At 54.3% G+C, this 22,814-nt stretch overlaps 1 protein-coding gene across 1 annotated transcript in view; it reads right to left on the reverse strand.

Annotated features, from left to right (window-relative positions):
- LOC147116084 (unconventional myosin-VIIa-like) overlaps nucleotides 1–16,141 on the reverse strand; it is a 507,950-nt gene extending 491,809 nt beyond the window's left edge. The window contains exons 1-3 of the mRNA XM_085992002.1: nucleotides 16,130–16,141; nucleotides 15,746–15,859; nucleotides 14,506–14,658 (exon numbers count right to left, since the gene is read on the reverse strand). Of these exons, the coding sequence (XP_085848128.1) occupies nucleotides 14,506–14,658; nucleotides 15,746–15,859; nucleotides 16,130–16,141 (279 nt within the window). The remainder of the gene's footprint in view (nucleotides 1–14,505; nucleotides 14,659–15,745; nucleotides 15,860–16,129) is intronic.
- Between the last annotated feature and the right edge of the window lie 6,673 nt (nucleotides 16,142–22,814).

Here is a 22,814-nt window from a genome sequence, read left to right on the forward strand (position 1 = left end):
GAACCCATCTGTGACAGGAGATCCGCACGTGACAAGAACTCGGAACCACCCGTGACAGGAACCACCCATGACAGGAACCACCAGTGACAGGAACCACCAGTGATAGGAACCACCAGTGATAGGAACCACCTGTGACAGGAGATCCACCCGTGACAGGAACCCGCCCGTGACAGGAGATCCACCCATGACAGGAACCCACCAGTGACAGGAGATCTGCCCATGACAAGAACTCGGCCATGACAAGAACAACGTGTGACAGGAGCCACACGTGACAGGAACCGCCCATGACAGGAACCACCTGTGACAGGAGATCCACCCATGACAGGAAACGCCCGTGACAGGAGATCCACCCGTGACAGGAGATCTGCCCATGACAAGAACTCGGCCGTGACAGGAACCGACCATGACAGGAGATCCACCCGAGACAAGAACTCGGCCGTGACTGGAACTGCCCATGACAGGAGATCCACCCATGACAGGAACTGCCCGTGACAGGAGATCCACCTGTGACAGGAACCATCCAGGACAGGAGATCCACCCATGACAGGAAACATCCGTGACAGGAGATCCACCCGTGACATGAACCTGCCCATGACAGGAGATACACCCGTGACTGGAACCACACGTGACAGGAGATCCACCCGTGACAGGAGATCCACCCGTGACAGGAACTGTCCGTGACAGGAGATCCACCCATGACAGGAACCCACCCGTGACAGGAGATCTGCACGTGGCAAGAACTCAGAACCATCTGTGACAGGAACCACCCGTGACAGGAACCACCCATGACAGGAACCACCTTTGACAGGAGATCCACCCATGACAGGAACCACCGTGACAGGAGATCCACCCATGAAAGGAACCCGCCCGTGACAGGAGATCCGCCCGTGACAGGAACCCGCCCGTGACAGGAGATCCACCCGTGACAGGAGATCCACCCGTGACAGGAACCATCCGTGACAGGAGATCCAGCCATGACAGGAACCGTCCGTGACAGGAGATCTGCCTGTGACAGGAGATCCACCCATGACAGGAACTGCCCGTGACAGGAGATCCACCCATGACAAGAACTGTCCAGGACAGGAGATCCACCCATGACAGGAACCATCTGTGACAGGAGATCCACTCGTGACATGAACCCGCCCGTGACAGGAGATCCATCCGTGACAGGAACCACCCATGACAGGAGATCCACCCGTGACAGGAGATCCACCCATGACAGGAACTGTCCGTGACAGGAGATCCACCATGACAGGAACCCACCCATGACTGGAGATCTGCACGTGACAAGAACTCAGAACCACCTGTGACAGGAACCACCCGTGACAGGAACCACCGGTGACAGGAACCACCTTTGACAGGAGATCCACCCATGACAGGAACCACCCGTGACAGGAGATCCACCCATGAAAGGAACCCACCCGTGACATGAGATCTGCCCGTGACAGGAACCCGCCCATGACAGGAGATCCACCCATGACAGGAGATCCACCCGTGACAGGAACCATCCGTGACAGGAGATCCGCCCATGACAAGAACTTGGCCGTGACAGGAACCACCCATGACAGGAGATCCAGCCATGACAGGAACCGTCCGTGACAGGAGATCTGCCTGTGACAGGAATCCGTCCACGACAGGAGATCCACCCATGACAGGAGAACCACCAATGACAGGAACCACCCGTGACAGCAGATCCACCGAAGACAGGAACCGCCCGAAACAGGAACCAACCGTGACATTAAACGTCCATGACAGGAGATCCACCCGTGATAAGAACTCGGCCGTGATAGGAACTGCCCGTGACAGGAGATCCATCCATGACAGGAGATCCACCCGTGACAGGAGACCCACCCATGACAGGAGATCCACCCGTGACAGGAACCGTCCATGAGAGGAGATTCAACCATGTCAAGAACCCGCCCTTGACAGGACATCTGCCCATGACAAGAACTCGGCCATGACAGGAACCACCCATGACAGGAACACGCCTGTGACAGGAACCGCCCGTGACAGGAACCCATCTGTGACAGGAGCCCGCCCGTGACAGGAGATCCGCCCGTGACAAGAACTCAGCCATGTCAGGAACCGTCCATAACATGAGATCCACCCGAGACAAGCACTCGGCCGTGAGAGGAACCACCCATGACAGGAGATCCACCCATGACAGGAACTGCCCGTGACAGTATATCCACCCATGACAGGAACCGTCCAGGACAGGAGATCCACCCATGACAGGAACCATCCGTGACAGGAGATCCACCCGTGACAGGAACCATCCGTGACAGGAGATCCACCCGTGACAGGAACCCGCCCGTGACAGGAGATCCACCCATGACAGGAACCACCTGTGACAGGAGATCCACCCGTGACAGGCGATCCACCCATGACAGGAACTGTCCGTGACAGGAGATCCACCCATGACAGGTACCCACCCATGACAGGAGATCCACCCGTGACAGGAACTGCCCGTGACAGGAGATCCACCCATGACCGGATCCACCCATGATAGGAACTGTCCGTGAAAGGAGATCTGCCCATGACAGGAACCGCCCGTGACAGGAGATCCACCAGTGACAGGAACCGCCCGTGACAGGAGGTCCACCCGCGACAGGAACAGTCCGTGAGAGGAGATCTGCCCATGACAGGAACCACCCATGACAGGAGATCCACCCATGACAGGAACCACCCGTGACAGGAACCACCCGTGACAGGAGATCCGCCCATGACAGAAACCCGCCTGTGACAGGAAGCCGCCCGTGACAGGAAGCCGCCCGTGACAGGATCCACACGTGACAGGAGATCCACCCATGACAGGAACCACCCGTGACAGGAGATCCACCCATGAAAGGAACCGGCCCGTGACAGGAAATACCCCAGTGACAAGAACTCGGCCGTGACAGGAACGGCCCATGACAGGAACCAGCCGTGACAGGAACCACCCATGACAGGAGATCCACCCGTGACAGGAACCAGCCGTGACAGGAACCGCCCGTGACAGGAGATCCGCCCGTGACAGGATGCTGCCCGTGACAGGAAGCCTCCCGTTACAGGAGATCCGCCCTTGACAGGAGATCCACTCGTGACAGGAGATCCACCCATGACAGGAGATCCACCCATGGCAGGAACCACCCATGACAGGAGATCCACCCATGATAGGAACCACCCGTGACAAGAACCACCCGTGACAGGAATCACCCATGACAGGAGATCCACCCATGACAGGAACCCGCCCGTGACAGGAAATCCCCCAGTGACAAGAACTCGACCGTGACAGGAACGGCCCATGACAGGAACCACCTGTGACAGGAGATCCACCCGTGACAGGAACCCACCGTTGACAGGAGATCCACCCGTGACAAGAACTCGGCCGTGACAGGAACCGCCCGTGTCGGGATATCCACCCGAGACAAGAACTCTGCCGTGACAGGAACTGCCCGTGACAGGAGATACACCCATGACAGGAACTGCCCGTGACAGGAGATCCACCCGTGACAGGAACCATCTAGGACAGGAGATCCACCCATGACAGGAACTGTCCATGACAGCACATCCACCCATGACAGGAACCCGCCCGTGACAGGAGATCCACCCATGAGAGGAACCACCCGTGACAGGAGATCCACCCGTGACAGCAACTGTCCGTGACAGGAGATCCACCCATGACAGGAACCCACCCGTGACAGGAGATCTGCACGTGACAAGAAGTCAGAACCACCTGTGACAGGAACCACCCGTGACAGGAAGCACCAGTGACAGGAACCACCTTTGACAGGAGATCCACCCATGACAGGAACCCACCTGTGACAGGAGATCCGAACGTGACAAGAACTCGGAACCACCCGTGACAGGAACCACCCATGACAGGAACCACCAGTGACAGGAACCACCAGTGATAGGAACCACCAGTGATAGGAACCACCTGTGACAGGAGATCCACCCGTGACAGGAACCCGCCCGTGACAGGAGATCCACCCATGACAGGAACCCACCAGTGACAGGAGATCTGCCCGTGACAAGAACTCGGCCATGACAAGAACAACGTGTGACAGGAGCCACACATGACAGGAACCGCCCATGACAGGAACCACCTGTGACAGGAGATCCACCCATGACAGGAAACGCCCGTGACAGGAGATCCACCCGTGACAGGAGATCTGCCCGTGACAAGAACTCGGCCGTGACAGGAACCGCCCATGACAGGAGATCCACCCGAGACAAGAACTCGGCCGTGACTGGAACTGCCCATGACAGGAGATCCACCCATGACAGGAACTGCCCGTGACAGGAGATCCACCTGTGACAGGAACCGTCCAGGACAGGAGATCCACCCATGACAGGAAACATCCGTGACAGGAGATCCACCCGTGACATGAACCTGCCCATGACAGGAGATACACCCGTGACAGGAACCACCCGTGACAGGAGATCCACCCGTGACAGGAGATCCACCCGTGACAGGAACTGTCCGTGACAGGAGATCCACCCATGACAGGAACCCACCCGTGACAGGAGATCTGCACGTGGCAAGAACTCAGAACCATCTGTGACAGGAACCACCCGTGACAGGAACCACCCGTGACAGGAACCACCTTTGACAGGAGATCCACCCATGACAGGAACCACCGTGACAGGAGATCCACCCATGAAAGGAACCCGCCCGTGACAGGAGATCCGCCCGTGACAGGAACCCGCCCGTGACAGGAGATCCACCCGTGACAGGAGATCCACCCGTGACAGGAACCATCCGTGACAGGAGATCCAGCCATGACAGGAACCGTCCGTGACAGGAGATCTGCCTGTGACAGGAGATCCACCCATGACAGGAACTGCCCGTGACAGGAGATCCACCCATGACAAGAACTGTCCAGGACAGGAGATCCACCCATGACAGGAACCATCTGTGACAGGAGATCCACCCGTGACATGAACCCGCCCGTGACAGGAGATCCATCCGTGACAGGAACCACCCATGACAGGAGATCCACCCGTGACAGGAGATCCACCCATGACAGGAACTGTCCATGACAGGAGATCCACCCATGACAGGAACCCACCCATGACTGGAGATCTGCACGTGACAAGAACTCAGAACCACCTGTGACAGGAACCACCCGTGACAGGAACCACCGGTGACAGGAACCACCTTTGACAGGAGATCCACCCATGACAGGAACCACCCGTGACAGGAGATCCACCCATGAAAGGAACACACCCGTGACAGGAGATCTGCCCGTGACAGGAACCCGCCCATGACAGGAGATCCACCCGTGACAGGAGATCCACCCGTGACAGGAACCATCCGTGACAGGAGATCCGCCCATGACAAGAACTTGGCCGTGACAGGAACCACCCATGACAGGAGATCCAGCCATGACAGGAACCGTCCGAGACAGGAGATCTGCCTGTGACAGGAATCCATCCATGACAGGAGATCCACCCATGACAGGAGAACCACCAATGACAGGAACCACCCATGACAGCAGATCCACCGAAGACAGGAACCGCCCGAAACAGGAACCAACCGTGACATTAACCGTCCATGACAGGAGATCCACCCGTGATAAGAACTCGGCCGTGATAGGAACTGCCCGTGACAGGAGATCCATCCATGACAGGAGATCCACCCGTGACAGGAGACCCACCCATGACAGGAGATCCACCCGTGACAGGAACCGTCCATGAGAGGAGATCCAACCATGTCAAGAACCCGCCCTTGACAGGACATCTGCCCGTGACAAGAACTCGGCCATGACAGGAACCACCCATGACAGGAACACGCCTGTGACAGGAACCGCCCGTGACAGGAACCCATCTGTGACAGGAGCCCGCCCGTGACAGGAGATCCGCCCGTGACAAGAACTCGGCCATGACAGGAACCGTCCATAACATGAGATCCACCCGAGACAAGCACTCGGCCGTGAGAGGAACCACCCATGACAGGAGATCCACCAATGACAGGAACTGCCCGTGACAGTATATCCACCCATGACAGGAACCGTCCAGGACAGGAGATCCACCCATGACAGGAACCATCCGTGACAGGAGATCCACCCGTGACAGGAACCATCCATGACAGGAGATCCACCCGTGACAGGGGCCCGCCCGTGACAGGAGATCCACCCATGACAGGAACCACCTGTGACAGGAGATCCACCCGTGACAGGTGATCCACCCATGACAGGAACTGTCCGTGACAGGAGATCCTCCCATGACAGGAACCCACCCGTGACAGGAGATCCGCCCGTGACAGGAACTGCCCGTGACAGGAGATCCACCCATGACCGGATCCACCCATGACAGGAACTGTCCGTGAAAGGAGATCTGCCCATGACAGGAACCGCCCGTGACAGGAGATCCACCAGTGACAGGAACCGCCCGTGACAGGAGGTCCACCTGCGACAGGAACAGTCCGTGAGAGGAGATCTGCCCATGACAGGAACCACCCATGACAGGAGATCCACCCATGACAGGAACCACCCGTGACAGGAACCACCCATGACAGGAGATCCGCCCATGACAGAAACCCGCCTGTGACAGGAAGCCGCCTGTGACAGGAAGCCGCCCGTGACAGGATCCACACGTGACAGGAGATCCACCCATGACAGGAACCACCCGTGACAGGAGATCCACCCATGAAAGGAACCGGCCCGTGACAGGATATACCCCAGTGACAAGAACTCTGCCGTGACAGGAATGGCCCATGACAGGAACCAGCCGTGACAGGAACCACCCATGACAGGAGATCCACCCGTGACAGGAACCACTCGTGACAGGAACCGCCCGTGACAGGAGATCCGCCCGTGACAGGAGATCCACTCGTGACAGGAGATCCACCCATGACAGGAGATCCACCCATGGCAGGAACCACCCATGACAGGAGATCCACCCATGACAGGAACCACCCATGACAAGAACCACCCGTGACAGGAACCACCCATGACAGGAGATCCACCCATGACAGGAACCCGCCCGTGACAGGAAATCCCCCAGTGACAAGAACTCGACCGTGACAGGAACGGCCCATGACAGGAACCACCTGTGACAGGAGATCCACCCGTGACAGGAACCCACCGGTGACAGGAGATCCACCCGTGACAAGAACTCGGCCGTGACAGGAACCGCCCGTGTCGGGATATCCACCCGAGACAAGAAATCTGCCATGACAGGAACTGCCCGTGACAGGAGATACACCCATGACAGGAACTGCCCATGACAGGAGATCCACCCGTGACAGGAACCATCCGTGACAGGAGATCCACCCATGACAGGAACCCGCCCGTGACAGGAGATCCACCCATGAGAGGAACCACCCGTGACAGGAGATCCACCCGTGACAGCAACTGTCCGTGACAGGAGATCCACCCATGACAGGAACCCACCCGTGACAGGAGATCTGCACGTGACAAGAACTCAGAATCACCTGTGACAGGAACCACCCGTGACAGGAAGCACCAGTGACAGGAACCACCTTTGACAGGAGATCCACCCATGACAGGAACCACCCGGGACAGGAGATCCACCCATGAAAGGAACCTGCCCATGACAGGAGATCCACCCGTGACAGGAACCATCTGTGACAGGAGATCCGCCCATGACAAGAACTTGGCCGTGACAGGAACCACCCATGACAGGAGATCCAGCCATGACAGGAACCTTCCGTGACAGGAGATCTGCCTGTGACAGGAATCCGTCCATGACAGGAGATCCACCCATGACAGGAGAACCACCCATGACATTAACTGTCCATGACAGGAGATCCACCCATGATAAGAACTCGGCCGTGAAAGGAACCGCCCGTGGCAGGTGATCCACCCGTGACAGGCGATCCACCCGTGACAGGAGATCCACCCGTGACAGGAGATCCACCCGTGACAGGAACCGTCCGTGAAAGGAGATCCACCCATGTCAAGAACCCGCCCTTGACAGGAGATCTGCCCGTGACAAGAACTCGGCCATGACAGGAACCACCCATGACAGGAACACGCCCGTGACAAGAACCGCCCGTGACAGGAACCCACCTGTGACAGGAACCCGCCCATGACAGGAGATCCACCCGTGACAAGAACTCGGCCGTGACAGGAACCGCCTGTGACAGGAACCGTCCATAACAGGAGATCCACCCGAGACAAGAACTCGGCCGTGACAGGAACCGCCCGTGACAGGAGATCCACCCATGACAGGAACTGCCCGTGACAGGATATCCACCCATGACAGGAACCGTCCATGAAAGGAGATCTGCCCATGACAGGAACCGCCCGTGACAGGAGATCCACCAGTGACAGGAACCGCCCGTGACAGGAGATCCACCTGTGACAAGAACTCGGCCATGACAAGAACCACGTGTGACAGGAGCCACCCGTGACAGGAACCGCCCATGACAGGAACCACCTGTGACAGGAGATCCACCCATGACAGGAACCACCCATGACAGGAGATCCACCCATGACAGGAACTGCCCGTGACAGGAGATCCACCTGTGACAGGAACCGTCCAGGACAGGAGATCCACCCATGACAGGAACCATCCGTGACAGGAGAGCCACCCATGGCAGGAACCCACCCGTGACAGGAGATCTGCACGTGACAAGAATTCAGAACCACCTGTGACAGGAACCACCCGTGACAGGAACAACCAGTGACAGGAACCACGGTTGACAGGAGATCCACCCATGACAGGAACCACCCGTGACAGGAGATCCACCCATGAAAGGAACCCGCCCGTGACAGGAGATCCGCCCGTGACAGGAACCCGCCCATGACAGGAGATCCACCCGTGACAGTAGATCCACCCATGACATGAGATCCACCCGTGACAGGAGATCTGCACATGACAAGAACTCGGAACCACCCGTGACAGGAACCACCCGTGACAGGAACCACCAGTGACAGGAACCACCAGTGATAGGAACCACTAGTGATAGGAACCACCTGTGACAGGAGATCCACCCGTGACAGGAACCTGCCCATGACAGGAGATCCACCCATGACAGGAACCCCCCCGTGACAGGAGATCCGCCTGTGACAAGAACTCGGCCATGACAAGAACCACGTGTGACAGGAGCCACCCGTGACAGGAACCGCCCATGACAGGAACCACCTGTGACAGGAGATCCACCCATGACAGGAACCACCCATGACAGGAGATCCACCCATGACAGGAGATCCGCCCGTGACAAGAACTCAGCCGTGACAGGAACCGCCCGTGACAGGAGATCTGCCCATGACAGGAACTGCCCGTGACAGGAGATCCACCTGTTACAGGAACTGTCCAGGACAGGAGATCCACCCATGACAGGAACCATCCGTGACAGGAGACCCACCCGTGACAGGAACCTGCCCATGACAGGAGATCCACCCGTGACAGGAGATCCACCCATGACAAGAACTCGGCCATGACAAGAAGCACGTGTGACAGGAGCCACCCGTGACAGGAACCGCCCATGACAGGAACCACCTGTGACAGGAGATCCACCCATGACAGGAACCACCCGTGACAGGAGATCCACCCGTGATAGATCCGCCCGTGACAAGAACTCGGCCGTGACAGGAACGGCCCGTGACACGAGATCCACCCGAGACAAGAACTCGGCCGTGAAAGGAACCTCCCGTGACAGGAGATCCACCCATGACAGGAACTGCCCGTGACAGGAGATCCACCTGTGACAGGAACCGTCCAGGACAGGAGATCCACCCATGACAGGAACCATCCGTGACAGGAGAGCCACCCATGGCAGGAACCCACCCGTGACAGGAGATCTGCACGTGACAAGAATTCAGAACCACCTGTGACAGGAACCACCCGTGACAGGAACAACCAGTGACAGGAACCACCTTTGACAGGAGATCCACCCATGACAGGAACCACCCGTGACAGGAGATCCACCCATGAAAGGAACCCGCCCGTGACAGGAGATCCGCCCGTGACAGGTACCCGCCCATGACAGGAGATCCACCCGTGACAGTAGATCCACCCATGACATGAGATCCACCCGTGACAGGAGATCTGCACATGACAAGAACTCGGAACCACCCGTGACAGGAACCACCCGTGACAGGAACCACCAGTGACAGGAACCACCAGTGATAGGAACCACTAGTGATAGGAACCACCTGTGACAGGAGATCCACCCTTGACAGGAACCTGCCCATGACAGGAGATCCACCCATGACAGGAACCCACCCGTGACAGGAGATCCGCCTGTGACAAGAACTCGGCCATGACAAGAACCACGTGTGACAGGAGCCACCCGTGACAGGAACCGCCCATGACAGGAACCACCTGTGACAGGAGATCCACCCATGACAGGAACCACCCATGACAGGAGATCCACCCATGACAGGAGATCCGCCCGTGACAAGAACTCAGCCGTGACAGGAACCGCCCGTGACAGGAGATCCGCCCATGACAGGAACTGCCCGTGACAGGAGATCCACCTGTTACAGGAACTGTCCAGGACAGGAGATCCACCCATGACAGGAACCATCCGTGACAGGAGACCCACCCGTGACAGGAACCTGCCCATGACAGGAGATCCACCCGTGACAGGAGATCCACCCATGACAGGAGATCCACCCGTGACAGGAACTGTCCATGACAGGAGATCCACCCATGACAGGAACCCACCTGTGACAGGAGATCTGGACATGACAAGAACTCAGAACCACCTGTGACAGGAACCACCCGTGACAGGAACCACCTTTGACAGGAGATCCACCCATGACAGGAACCACCCATGACAGGAGATCCACGCATGAAAGGAACCCGCCCGTGACAGGAGATCCGCCGTGACAGGAACCCGCCCATGACAGGAGATCCACCCGTGACAGGAACCATCCGTGACAGGAGATCCTCCCATGTCAAGAACTTGGCCGTGACAGGAACCACCCATGACAGGAGATGCAGCCATGACAGGAAACGTCCGTGACAGGAGATCTGCCTGTGACAGGAATCCGTCCATGACAGGAGATCCACCCATGACAGGAGAACCACCAATGACAGGAACCACCCATGACAGGAGATCCACCCATGACAGGAACCGCCCAATACAGGAACCAACCGTGACATTAACCATCCATGACAGGTGATCCACCCATGATAAGAACTCGGCTGTGATAGGAACCGCCCGTGACAGGAGATCCACCTGTGACAGGAGATCCACCCGTGACAGGAGAGCCACCCGTGACAGGAACCGTCCGTTAAAGGAGATCCACCCATGTCAAGAACCCGCCCTTGACAGGAGCTCTGCCCGTGACAAGAACTCGGCCGTGACAGGACCCACCCATGACAGGAACACGCCCGTGACAGGAACCCACCTGTGACAGGGACCCGCCCGTGACAGGAGATCCGCCCGTGACAAGAACTCGGCCATGACAGGAACCGCCCGTGACAGGAACCGTCCATAACAGGAGATCCACCCGAGACAAGAACTCAGCCGTGACAGGAACCCACCCATGACAGGAGATCCACCCATGACAGGAACTGCCCGTGACAGGTGATCCACCCATGACAGGACCCATCCATGACAGCAGATCCACCCGTGACAGGAACCATCCGTGACAGGTGATCCACCCGTGACAGGAAGCACCCATGACAGGAACCCACCCATGACAGGAGATCCGCCCGTGACAAGAACTCAGCCGTGACAGGAACCGACCGTGACAGGAACCGACCATGACAGGAGATCCACCCATGACAGGAACATGCCCGTGACAGGAACCGCCCGTGACAGGAACCCACCTGTGACAGGAACCCGCCCGTGACAGGAGATGCGCCCGTGACAAGAACTCGGCTGTGACAGGAACCGCCCGTGACAGGAACCGTCCATAACAGGAGATCCACCCGAGACAAGGACTCGGCCGTGACAGGAACCGCCCGTGACAGGAGATCCACCCATGACAGGAACTGCCCGTGACAGGAGATCCACCCATGACGGGATCCACCCATGACAGGAACCGTCCGCGAAAGGAGACCTGCCCATGACAGGAACCGCCCGTGACAGGAGATCCACCAGTGACAGGAACCGCCTGTGACAGGAGATCCACCCGTGACAGGAACAGTCCGTGAAAGGAGATCTGCCCGTGACAGGAACCACCCATGACAGGAGATCCACCCATGATAGGAACCGCCCGTGACAGGAATCCACCTGTGACAGGAGATCCGCCCGTGACAGGAACCCACCCATGACAGGCGCTCCACCCGTGACAAGAACTCGGCATGACAGGAACCTCCCGTGACAGGAACCGCCCGTGACAGGTACCACCCGTGACAGGAGATCCACCCATGACAGGAGATCCACCCGTGACAGGAGATCCACCCATGACAGGAGATCCACCCGTGACAAGAGATCCACCCGTGACAGGAACTGCCCATGGCAGGAGATCCACCCGTGACAGGAACCGTCCGTGACAGGAGATCTGCCCGTGACAGGAACCAACCGTGACAGAAGATCCGCCCGTGACAGGAGATCCGCCTGTGACGGGAGATCTGCCTGTGGCAGGCGATCCGCCCATGACAGGAGATCCGCCCGTGACAGGAGATCCACCCGTGACAGAAGATCCACCCATGACAGGAACCCGCCCGTGACAGGAGATCTGCCCATGACAGGAACCCGCCCGTGACAGGAGATCCACCTATGACAAGAACTCGGCATGACAGGAACCTCCCGTGACAGGAACCACCCGTGACAGGTACCACCCGTGACTGGAGATCCACCCGTGACAGGAGATCCACCTGTGACAGGAGATCCACCCGTGACAGGAGATCCACTCATGACAGGAGATCCACCCGTGACAAGAGATCCGCCCGTGACAAGAGATCCACCCGTGACAAGAACGCAGCCGTGACAGGAACCGCCCATGACAGGAGATCCACCCGTGACAGGACCCGCCTGTGACAGGAGATCCACCAGTGACAGGAACTGCCCATGGCAGGAGATCCACCTGTGACAGGAACCATCCGTGACAGGAGATCCGCCCGTGACATGAACCGCCCGTGACAGGAGATCCACACACGACAGGAACTGTCCATGACAGGAGATCTGCCCATAACAGGAACCACCCATGACAGAAGATCCGCCCATGACAGGAGATCCGCCTGTGACAGGAGATCCACCCATGACAGGAGATCCACCCCTGACAGGAGATCCACCCCTGACAGGCGTTCCACCCGTGACAGGCGATCTGCCCGTGACAGGAACCCGCCCGTGACAGGAGATCCGCCTGTGACAAGAACTCGGCATGACAGGAACCTCCCGTGACAGGAACCACCCGTGACAGGTACCACCCATGGCAAGAGATCCACCCGTGACAGGAGATCCACCCGTGACAGGAGATCCACCAGTGACAGGATCTGACCATGGCAGGAGATTCACCTGTGACAGGAACCATCCGTGACAGGAGATCCGCCCGTGACAGGAACCACCCGTGACAGGAGATCCACCCACGACAGGAACCGTCCATGACAGGAGATCTGCCTGTGACAGGAACCACCCATGACAGAAGATCCACCCGTGACATGAGATCCGCCCGTGACAGGAGATCCGCCCGTGGCAGGAGATCCGCCCATGACAGGAGATCCACCCGTGACAGGAGATCCGCCCGTGACAGGAGCCACCCGTGACAGGAACCGATCGTGACAGGAACCACCTGTGACAGGAGATCCACCCATGACAGGAACCACCCGTGACAGGAGATTCACCCATGACAGGAACCCACCCTTGACAGGAGTTCCGCCCGTGACAAGAACTCAGCCGTGACAGGAACCACCCGTGACAGGAACCGCCTGTGACAGGAACCTGCCCGTGACAGGAACCGCACGTGACAGGACCCGTCCGTGACAGGAACCCGCCCGTGACAGGAACCCGCCCGTGACAGGAACCGACGGGCACAGGAACCTGCCCGTTATAGAACTCAGCCATTATAGAACCCGCCCGATTCTCATTCCCTTTACAATCAATGTAAATGAGAACCGGGCGGTTGCTATAGCAACTGGCCGATCCACATTGCCAGTTTTACACTTGTATGCTAAATTGAAAATCTACCCCAGAATCTTCAGGCAATCTGCTGCCCATGTATGAGCCGAATCGCCCACCTCTGTCCCGACCTCGGCCCAGCCACCACTGAAACCCTCACCCCTCGTCCATCCAGACTCGATTACTCTAATAGTCTCCTGACCAACCAACCATCCTCCAGAAACTCTCCTTTTAGTCTCGGCGCCAATTTTCCGTAGGTTGGTGCGAAACGCTTTGGGACCTTGTTCTATTTTAAGGCACTGAGCAAGTGCAAGTTGTTGCTGTTGAATCTCTGGCATGTTGGACCGATGTCTGCGGTTGAACATCCAGCAGTGTGCAGTGAAAGTCACAGTGCAATAGTGTAATGCTGGAATGTGCCGCTCAGGCCCCTGGTGATATGGGACCACAGCCGAGTCTCGCAGTGTGACCAAGTGATGGCGTATTATATCATGAGGCATTATATTTTGAACCATCATTTCTCCTGTGGGTGGACTTACATAAATGATGTTCTCCCGATATCGGATGAGGAGGTTGTGCAATATTCCTGCTTCGTTCAGGTCCCCGATTCGGATCATGTCGTCTACTCCTTTCACTGAGGTAGGGTGCATGAGGCGTATGCTGTTTATATTCGCTGCACCAAGCCACTGTTCCTAAAAGCAAAAACAGGCACCGTCATCAAATCGGGTATTCATCACTGCATGTACAGCACTGCACCTGCGTATAATAAGAACATAAGAAATAGGAGCAGGAGTAGGCCATATGGCCCCTTGAGCCTGCTCTGCCATTCAATAAGATCATGACTGATTATCGACCACAACTCCACTTTCCCGCCCGATCTCCATATCCCTTGATTCCCCTAGAGTCCAAAAATCTATCTATCTCAGCCTTGAATATACTCAAAGACTCAGCATCCACAGCCCTCTGGGGCAAAGAATTCCAAAGATTCACAACCCTCTGAGTGAAGAAATTCCTCCTCATCTCGGTCTTAAATGGCCGGCTCCTTATCCTGAGACTATGCCCCCTAGTTCTAGACACTCCAGCTAGGGGAAACAACCGCTCAGCATCTACCGTCAATCCCCTTCAGTATCTTATATGTTTCAATGAGATCACCTCTCATTCTTCTAGACTCCAGAGAGTATAGGCCCATTCTACACAATCTCTCATCATAGGAGAGCCCTCTCATCCCAGGAATCAATCTAGTGAACCTTCGTTGCACCGCCTCTAAGGCAAGTATATCCTTCCTTAGATACGGAGACCAAAACTGTGCACACTACTCCAGGTGTGGTCTCAACAAGGCCCTGTACAATTGTAATAAGACTTCCTTACTCTTATACTCCAACCCCCTTGCAATAAAGGCCAACATGCCATTTGCCTTCCTTATTGCTTGCACTGTGTGTACACTGCGCCTGTGTACACTCTGCGTGTATTATATAGTGTGTATACTGTAGGGCTTTTAACCGCCCCCGCCCCTCACCCCCGATGTGAATGGGCAGGGTCCGGCTCCCCAGGGAAAGCTGGCGGACGGAGCAGGCCCAGGACGAAAGATTTATTTTAATTTCCACGATTTGCTGCCATCCAATTTTAGACCAGCATTGACTCCAGGAATGGCTCAAGCATAGGAGGACCCATTTCCCCCGCTCCCCCCCGCCAAAACAAACGCAGAGCAGGGAAAAAGTAACTGAAACAAGAAGGAGCATTATCCTCAACAAGAACAGAAATGAAAGATTGATAACTGACCTTCCCTTCATCATCCAGCACCAGGACCTTTCCAGAATCCGACAGCTTCACCTCTGCTCCAATTGGCACGCTGAACTCTCCACTTGTGTTGGTTTCGAGCCATACACGATCACCCTGCAAACAGAGGCCAGTATTAATCACAGTCTGACTCGTGGGCGAGCAGTGTAGCATTAGCGCTGACTAGTTCCATGCACATTACACATCTATCCTTAATGCATAATCATCATAAGCCCAGAAATGACTAGTGGTGACGGCAGTGGAACAGTTAACCCATGTGTCTGGAACTCCCCTCTCCTCTATTCATTGGTTTCACATGGGTTACCATGTCTGCTAAAATAGTGACAGAGGAATGTCTTACAAAGGCAAACAAGGCTCATCACTTACATCAGCAGTCATTTCTGGGGTTATTGTTTTAACAAGTCAAGAGAGGATGGGTGGATATTGAAACTGGGAGCTATTCCAAGATGCCTGCAGTCTGGCTTCTGTTGGTCAGACTAGCACCGTGGTCTCCTGGCGTCTTGTCTCGGTTTTTTAGTATTCGTTCCTGGGATGTGGGCGTCGCTGGCAAGACCAACATGTATTGCCCATCCCTAATTGCCCTCGAGAAGGTGGTGGTGAGCCGCCTTCTTGAACCGTTGCAATCCGTGTGGTGAAGGTACTCCCAGAGTGCTGTTAGGGAGTTCCAGGATTTTGACCCAGCGACCATGAAGGAACAGCGATATATTTCCTAATCAGGATTGTGTGTAACTTGGAGGGAACTTGGAGATGGTGGTGTTCCCATGCGCCCGCTGCCCTTGTCCTTCTAGGTGGTAGAGGTCACAGGTTTGGGAGGTGTTGCTGAAGAAGCCTTGGCGAGTTGCTGCAGTGCATCTTGTAGATGGTACACACTGCAGCCACGGTGCGCCAGTGGTGGAGGGAGTGAATGTTTAAGGTGGTGGATGGGGGGCCAATCAAGCAAGCTGCTTTGTCCTGGATGGTGTCGAGCTTCTTGAGTGTTGTTGGAGCTGCACTCATCCAGGCAAGTGGAGAGTATTCCATCACACTCCTTACTTGTGCCTTGTAGATGGTAAAAAGGCTTTGGGGAGTCAGATGGTGAGAATACCCAGCCTCTGACCTGCTCTAGTTGCCACAGTATTTATGTGGCTGATCCAGTTAAGTTTCTGGTCAATGGTAACCCCCCAGGATGTTGATGGTGGGGCATTCAGTGATGGTAATTGTTGTGTATGCACCTTTAAGAGAATAACTGGTCTCAGACTGCAATACCGGCAGTGACCACCCCTGTATAAAAGGCGCTAGTGAGCCTCTGTTTTTAGTTTCACTATTGACTTCCACCAGTAAAGACTTATTTTGTTCCACTCCTGCGGTCCGTGTCTCAATTATTCACGGACGTAATACTGGCGACGAGTAAGAAACGAACTTACCTGCAACTCGGCAGCACCTCAGATGACGTTTTTGAAGGTCGAAGCCAGAAGAAAGAAAAAAATAGAATCCAAAGAAACTCGAGAAACGGGCGTCGACCGTGGTCAACCGCCCTCCAAATCGTCGGATTGAAAACTTGCAGGAGAGACTGTCAAGAGCCAGGCTTGGTTCCTCGGTCTGTGGTTTCCCAGCTAATCGGGCTGGTGGCAGGTAGTGCACTGATCCTTCCTGGGCTGCGGCGGGCTAGAGCTCGATCGGGTGGCTCTGCAACGGGGCCGGGCAGCGAGTCGGGAAGCAAAGAGAGAGAGAGAGGGTGGAGCACACAGGGCGCGGCCGGTGCTTCGAAGCCGGGCAGCGTTCGGACCTAAGAAGAGGGAGGGAAGTGTCCCAGAGGGTCCACTCCATGACGGGAAAATAATTTTAAAAAAATATATTAAACGCGCAAGAAACCGTGGAAAGCAGCACTAACAACAGCGGGGAAGAAGGCAAAGCGCGGGAGGCGCCATTTTGTTAAATCGGGGAAGAAGGCAAAGCACGGGAGGCGCCATTTTAGATTTGCAAGATGCCGAAGACTGGCTGTATCACTGCTTTTGATAATACAATAGAGGACTGGACCACGTATGTGGAAAGAGTCGAGGTATATTTCGAGGCAAACGAAATAGCGGAGGAGAAAAAGGCATCGATATTGCTAAACTTAATGGGCGCTAGAACGTACGGCCTATTGCGGGACCTGATTACTCCAGCCAAACCGAAGGCGAAGAGTTTAAAAAAAATTGTTGCTGTCCTACAGGAACACCTAAACCCTGCACCGCTGTTGATAGCAGAAAGATTTAAATTCCACAGGAGAACTCAGCACAAAGATGAGAGCAATGCTGAGTATCTTACGGAACTACGCAAGCTATCAAAGCACTGCCAGTTCGGAGCAGGACTGGCAGACACCCTACGGGACAAATTTGTCTGTGGACTCCTGAGTGAAGGAACACAGAAGAAGTTACTCTCAGAGAAAGAGCTGACGCTATATAAGGCTTTCAGCGTGGCAGTATCGTATGAAGCAGCAGCCAGGGGAGCTGCAGAAATTCAACAAAAACCACAGGAATACGGCACCCACGAAATGACACGGGGATTTGCAAAATGTTATCGCTGCGGCAGAACTAACCATGACCAGAAGGACTGCTGGTCCAAAGACAAAATATGCAGGCAATGCGGGAAGATGGGACACATTGCACGAGTTTGCAGGTCTGGGAAGAAGACCAGCAACAACAAAAAGGCTACTAAGGAACCGTACAAGAAAGTAGAAAAGATGACGGACAGTAGTTCCGAAGACCAGATGAGCGATAGTGAATCCGGGAACAGGAGACTAAGCTGTCTCAAACTTTACAATGTAATCGCAAAAGAGGATCACCGAACCATTTGGGTCACCCTCACGATAGCAGGGTCCCGAGTTAAAATGGAATTGGATACACGATCAGCGCTAACCGCCATGAATCGACGAGACTACGAGCGGCTATTTTCACACATACCCTTGAGAGAGACATCCATCGTCTTGACGACGTATACGGGGCAAAAAGTATACCCCAGAGGAAAAATAAGGGTGCCTGTCGAATACAACGGCAAGAAAATACGGAAATTGTATCTCTACATACTGCCAAATGGTGGACCACCGTTATTGGGACGGGAATGGATCAGGAAGATAAACTTAGATTGGCACTCCATTCATGCAATGACGGTGGATGGTAAAAAAGATGAAGACGTCACTCCTGGACGATTGTCAACAATCTTAGCTAACGCCAAAGAGGTATTTCAACAGGAACTGGGCACGCTTAAAGGCATAAACGCCTCGATAAAAATAGAAGAGAATGCAGTTCCCAAGTTTTTCAAAGCAAGACCAGTACCATATGCAATTCGCCCAGCCGTCGAGGCAGAGCTGGAGAATCTGGAGAAGGCGGGCGTGTTGTCTAAGGTCGACTGGAGCGAGTGGGCGGCACCCATCGTTCCTGTCATGAAGAAAACGTTAAGCAATAAGTCCGGGGAGCCAAGGAAGATTCGCATCTGTGGGAATTTCAAGGTGACGGTGAACCCAGTCCTTCACACAGTACAATATCCTCTTCCAAGGATAGAAGACATCTTCGCCTCACTGTCTGGAGGGAAGCGTTTTACAAAAATTGACCTAGCACAAGCATATTTGCAGATGGAGGTTGAAGAGTCCTCTAGGAAGTATCTCACGATAAACACTCACAAAGGTCTTTACCAGTATCATCGATTGGTATTCGGAGTAGCATCGGCTCCGGCGATATGGCAAAGAGCGATGGAACAAGTCCTGCAAGGGATTCCGGGGACTCAGTGTTACTTGGATGACATCCTTGTGACAGGTGAAGATGACAGTGAACACCTTAACAACCTAGAACAGGTGCTCACTAGACTACGGGAACATGGGCTGCGAGCCAACCGCCCCAAGTGCGAATTTTTTAAGAAACAGATATCGTATTGTGGCCACGTGATTGATGAAGAGGGGTTACATAAGTCCCCTGACAAAATTGAAGCAGTTGTTAAGGCCCCAGCGCCTGAAAATGTGTCGCAACTGAGGTCATTCCTCGGATTGGTGAATTACTATCATAAGTTTTTGCCGAATTTGTCGACAATTTTGCACCCACTGAACGCCCTGCTACGAACGGGGGTAGCATGGAAATGGAGCGATGATTGTAAGCGTGCTTTTCAGAAGAGTAAGGACTTAATCACTTCAAGGGAAGTATTGGCTCACTACAACCCAGCACTGCCGATCAGACTGGCGTGTGATGCGTCTCCCTACGGCATTGGGGCGGTACTGTCACATAAATTCCTTGATGGTTTAGAGAGGCCGATAGCTTTTGCGTCACGCTCGTTAACTTCTGCCGAGCGTAACTACGCTCAGATTGACAGAGAGGCCCTCAGCCTAGTGTGGGGGGTGAAGAAGTTCAATCACTACCTGCACGGTCAAAAATTTACTCTACTAACCGATCATCAACCTCTTGTCTCCATTTTCAACCCTCAGAAGGGCGTACCGATAATGACAGCGCAACGGCTGCAGAGATGGTCCCTTTTCCTAGGGGCACAGCAATATGACATCGAGTACAAAGGAACTAAACAGCATGGAAATGCTGATGGATTGTCACGCCTACCGTTGCCGACGGTGGAAGAAGAAGACCTTGCAGTGGATCCAATGGAGTTATTCCACTCGACCATAGTCGAATGTCTCCCTGTGACGAATGCAAACATAGAAAAGGAATCACGGAATGACCCGACACTATCACGGGTCTATGATTTAACGGTGAAGGGATGGCCAGCACATGGCGAACCACTGCTGCCAGCATTCTCGCCGAGAAGAGAACAGCTGTCAGTGTGCAGAGGAACCTTGATGTGTGGATCCAGAGTAGTAATTCCACCTAAGTTGACGGATAGAGTGCTCAATGAGCTTCATGAGGGTCATCTGGGTGGGGTAAAAATGAAGAACTTAGCCAGAGCATTTGTGTGGTGGCCGGGAATCGATAGAGAAATCGAAGAGATGACCAAGAGCTGTGCAGGATGCCAGAAGGTCCAAAACGCCCCACCACAAGCTCCTCTGCATCCATGGGAGTGGCCCTCATCTCCATGGCAAAGGGTGCACATTGGTTTTGCTGGTCCCTTCATGGACTCGATGTTTTTAATTGCGGTGGATGCACATTCAAAGTGGCCAGAGGTAATAAAAATGTCCTCAACCACCACGGAAAAAACTATCACAGTTTTACGAACCATATTCGCCAGGAATGGGCTGCCTGAACAGATTTGCTCTGACAATGGACCACAGTTTGTGTCTGAAGAGTTCTGGAGGTTCTTAAAGAACAATGGTGTTAAGCACTACACATCTGCCCCATATCATCCAGCCACTAATGGATTGGCCGAGAGGTTTGTCCAAACATTCAAGAAGGCTATCAAGGCAATGTGTAATGAAGATATATCCCTACAACACAAGGTGGACAACTTCTTGTTTGCCTACCGGAATGCGACACATGCGGTTACCAACCAAACCCCAGCCATGATGTTCTTCAATCGAAGACTACGATGCCGCTGGGATTTGGTTAAGCCAAACGTCCGAAGAGATGTGGAGAACAGGCAGTTTCAGAATATGAATGAAAGGCCGACCAGGAGTTTTAAGATAGGTCAACCAGTTTTGGCCCGGGACTACCGCACTGAGAAATGGCAGCCAGGAACGATTTGTACACGGCAAGGACCTCTCATGTATACCGTGGACGTTGGAGAGAGCATTGTAAGACGCCATGCTGACCAGATTCTAGAGTCACTGGAAAACGCCAACTCCACACCACGATCTGATACACCTGGCAATGAAATCGACGTACCGATTGCAGCTACCGCAGAATCGGTGATATTGGAAGCAGATGAACCAAACAACGACATTGATCTCGACTCAACTTTGCCAGAAGAAACTGATACCCTAAAGAGGCGTTATCCAGACAGAATCAGGAAGCCTCCTCAAAGACTGAACTTATAATTGCTTAAACTTAACCAATGTATCTAGCAACCGTAATTGTGATTGTAATTAGTTATCATTTAGTTGTTAAATGAATGTTATGTACTGTTTATCTAAAAGGGGAGGAATTGTTGTGTATGCACCTTTAAGAGAATAACTGGTCTCAGACTGCAATACCGGCAGTGACCACCCCTGTATAAAAGGCACTAGTGAGCCTCTGTGTTTTTAGTTTCACTATTGACTTCCACCACTAAAGACTTATTTTGTTCCACTCCTGCAGTCCGTGTCTCAATTATTCACGGACGTAATAGTAATGCCATTGACTGTCAAGGAGCGTTGGTGACACTCTCGCTTGTTGGAGATAGTCATTGCCTGGCGCTTGTGTGGCGTGAATGTTACCTGCCACTTATCAGCCTAATCCTGAATGTCATACAGGTCTTGCTGCATGCGGGCATGGACTGCTTCATTACCTGAGGAATTGTAAATGGAACTGAACACTGTGCAATCATCAGCGAACATCCCCACTTATGACCTTATGATGGAGAGAAGGTCATTGATGAAGCAGCTGAAGTTGTTTGGGCCCTGAGCCCTGCAGCGATGTCCTGGGGCTGTGATGATTGACCTCCAACAACCACAACCATCTTCCTTTGTGCTAGGTATGGCTCCAGCCAGTGGAGCGTTTTTCCCCTGATTCCTGTTGACTTCAATTTTACTAGGGCTCCTTAGAATGATAGAATTATAGAATGGGTACAGCACGAAGAAGGGTATTCGGCCTGCTGAGCACATGCCGGCTCTCTGCAAGAGCACTTCAGCTAGTCCCACTCCCCTGCCCTTTCCCCGTAGCCCTGCAAATTTCTTTCCTTCAGGTACTTATCCAACTCCCTATTGAAAGCCATGATTGAGTCTACCTCCACCACCCGTTCAGGCAGTGCAATCCAGATCCTAATCACGTGTAAACGTTTTTCCTCATGTCGCCTTTGGTTCTTCTGCCAATCACCTTAAATCTGTGTCCTCTGGTTCTCAACCCTTCTGCAAATGGGGACTGTTTCGCTCTATCTACTCTGCCCAGACCCCTCATGATTTTGAACACGTCTATCAAATCTCCTCTCAATCTTCTCTGCTCTAAGGAGAACAACCCCAGCTTTTCCA

The sequence above is a fragment of the Somniosus microcephalus genome, chromosome 6, assembly GCF_052327205.1.
Source record: "Somniosus microcephalus isolate GS21.2 chromosome 6, FLI_Smic_1.0, whole genome shotgun sequence".
Lineage (NCBI taxonomy): Eukaryota > Metazoa > Chordata > Chondrichthyes > Squaliformes > Somniosidae > Somniosus > Somniosus microcephalus.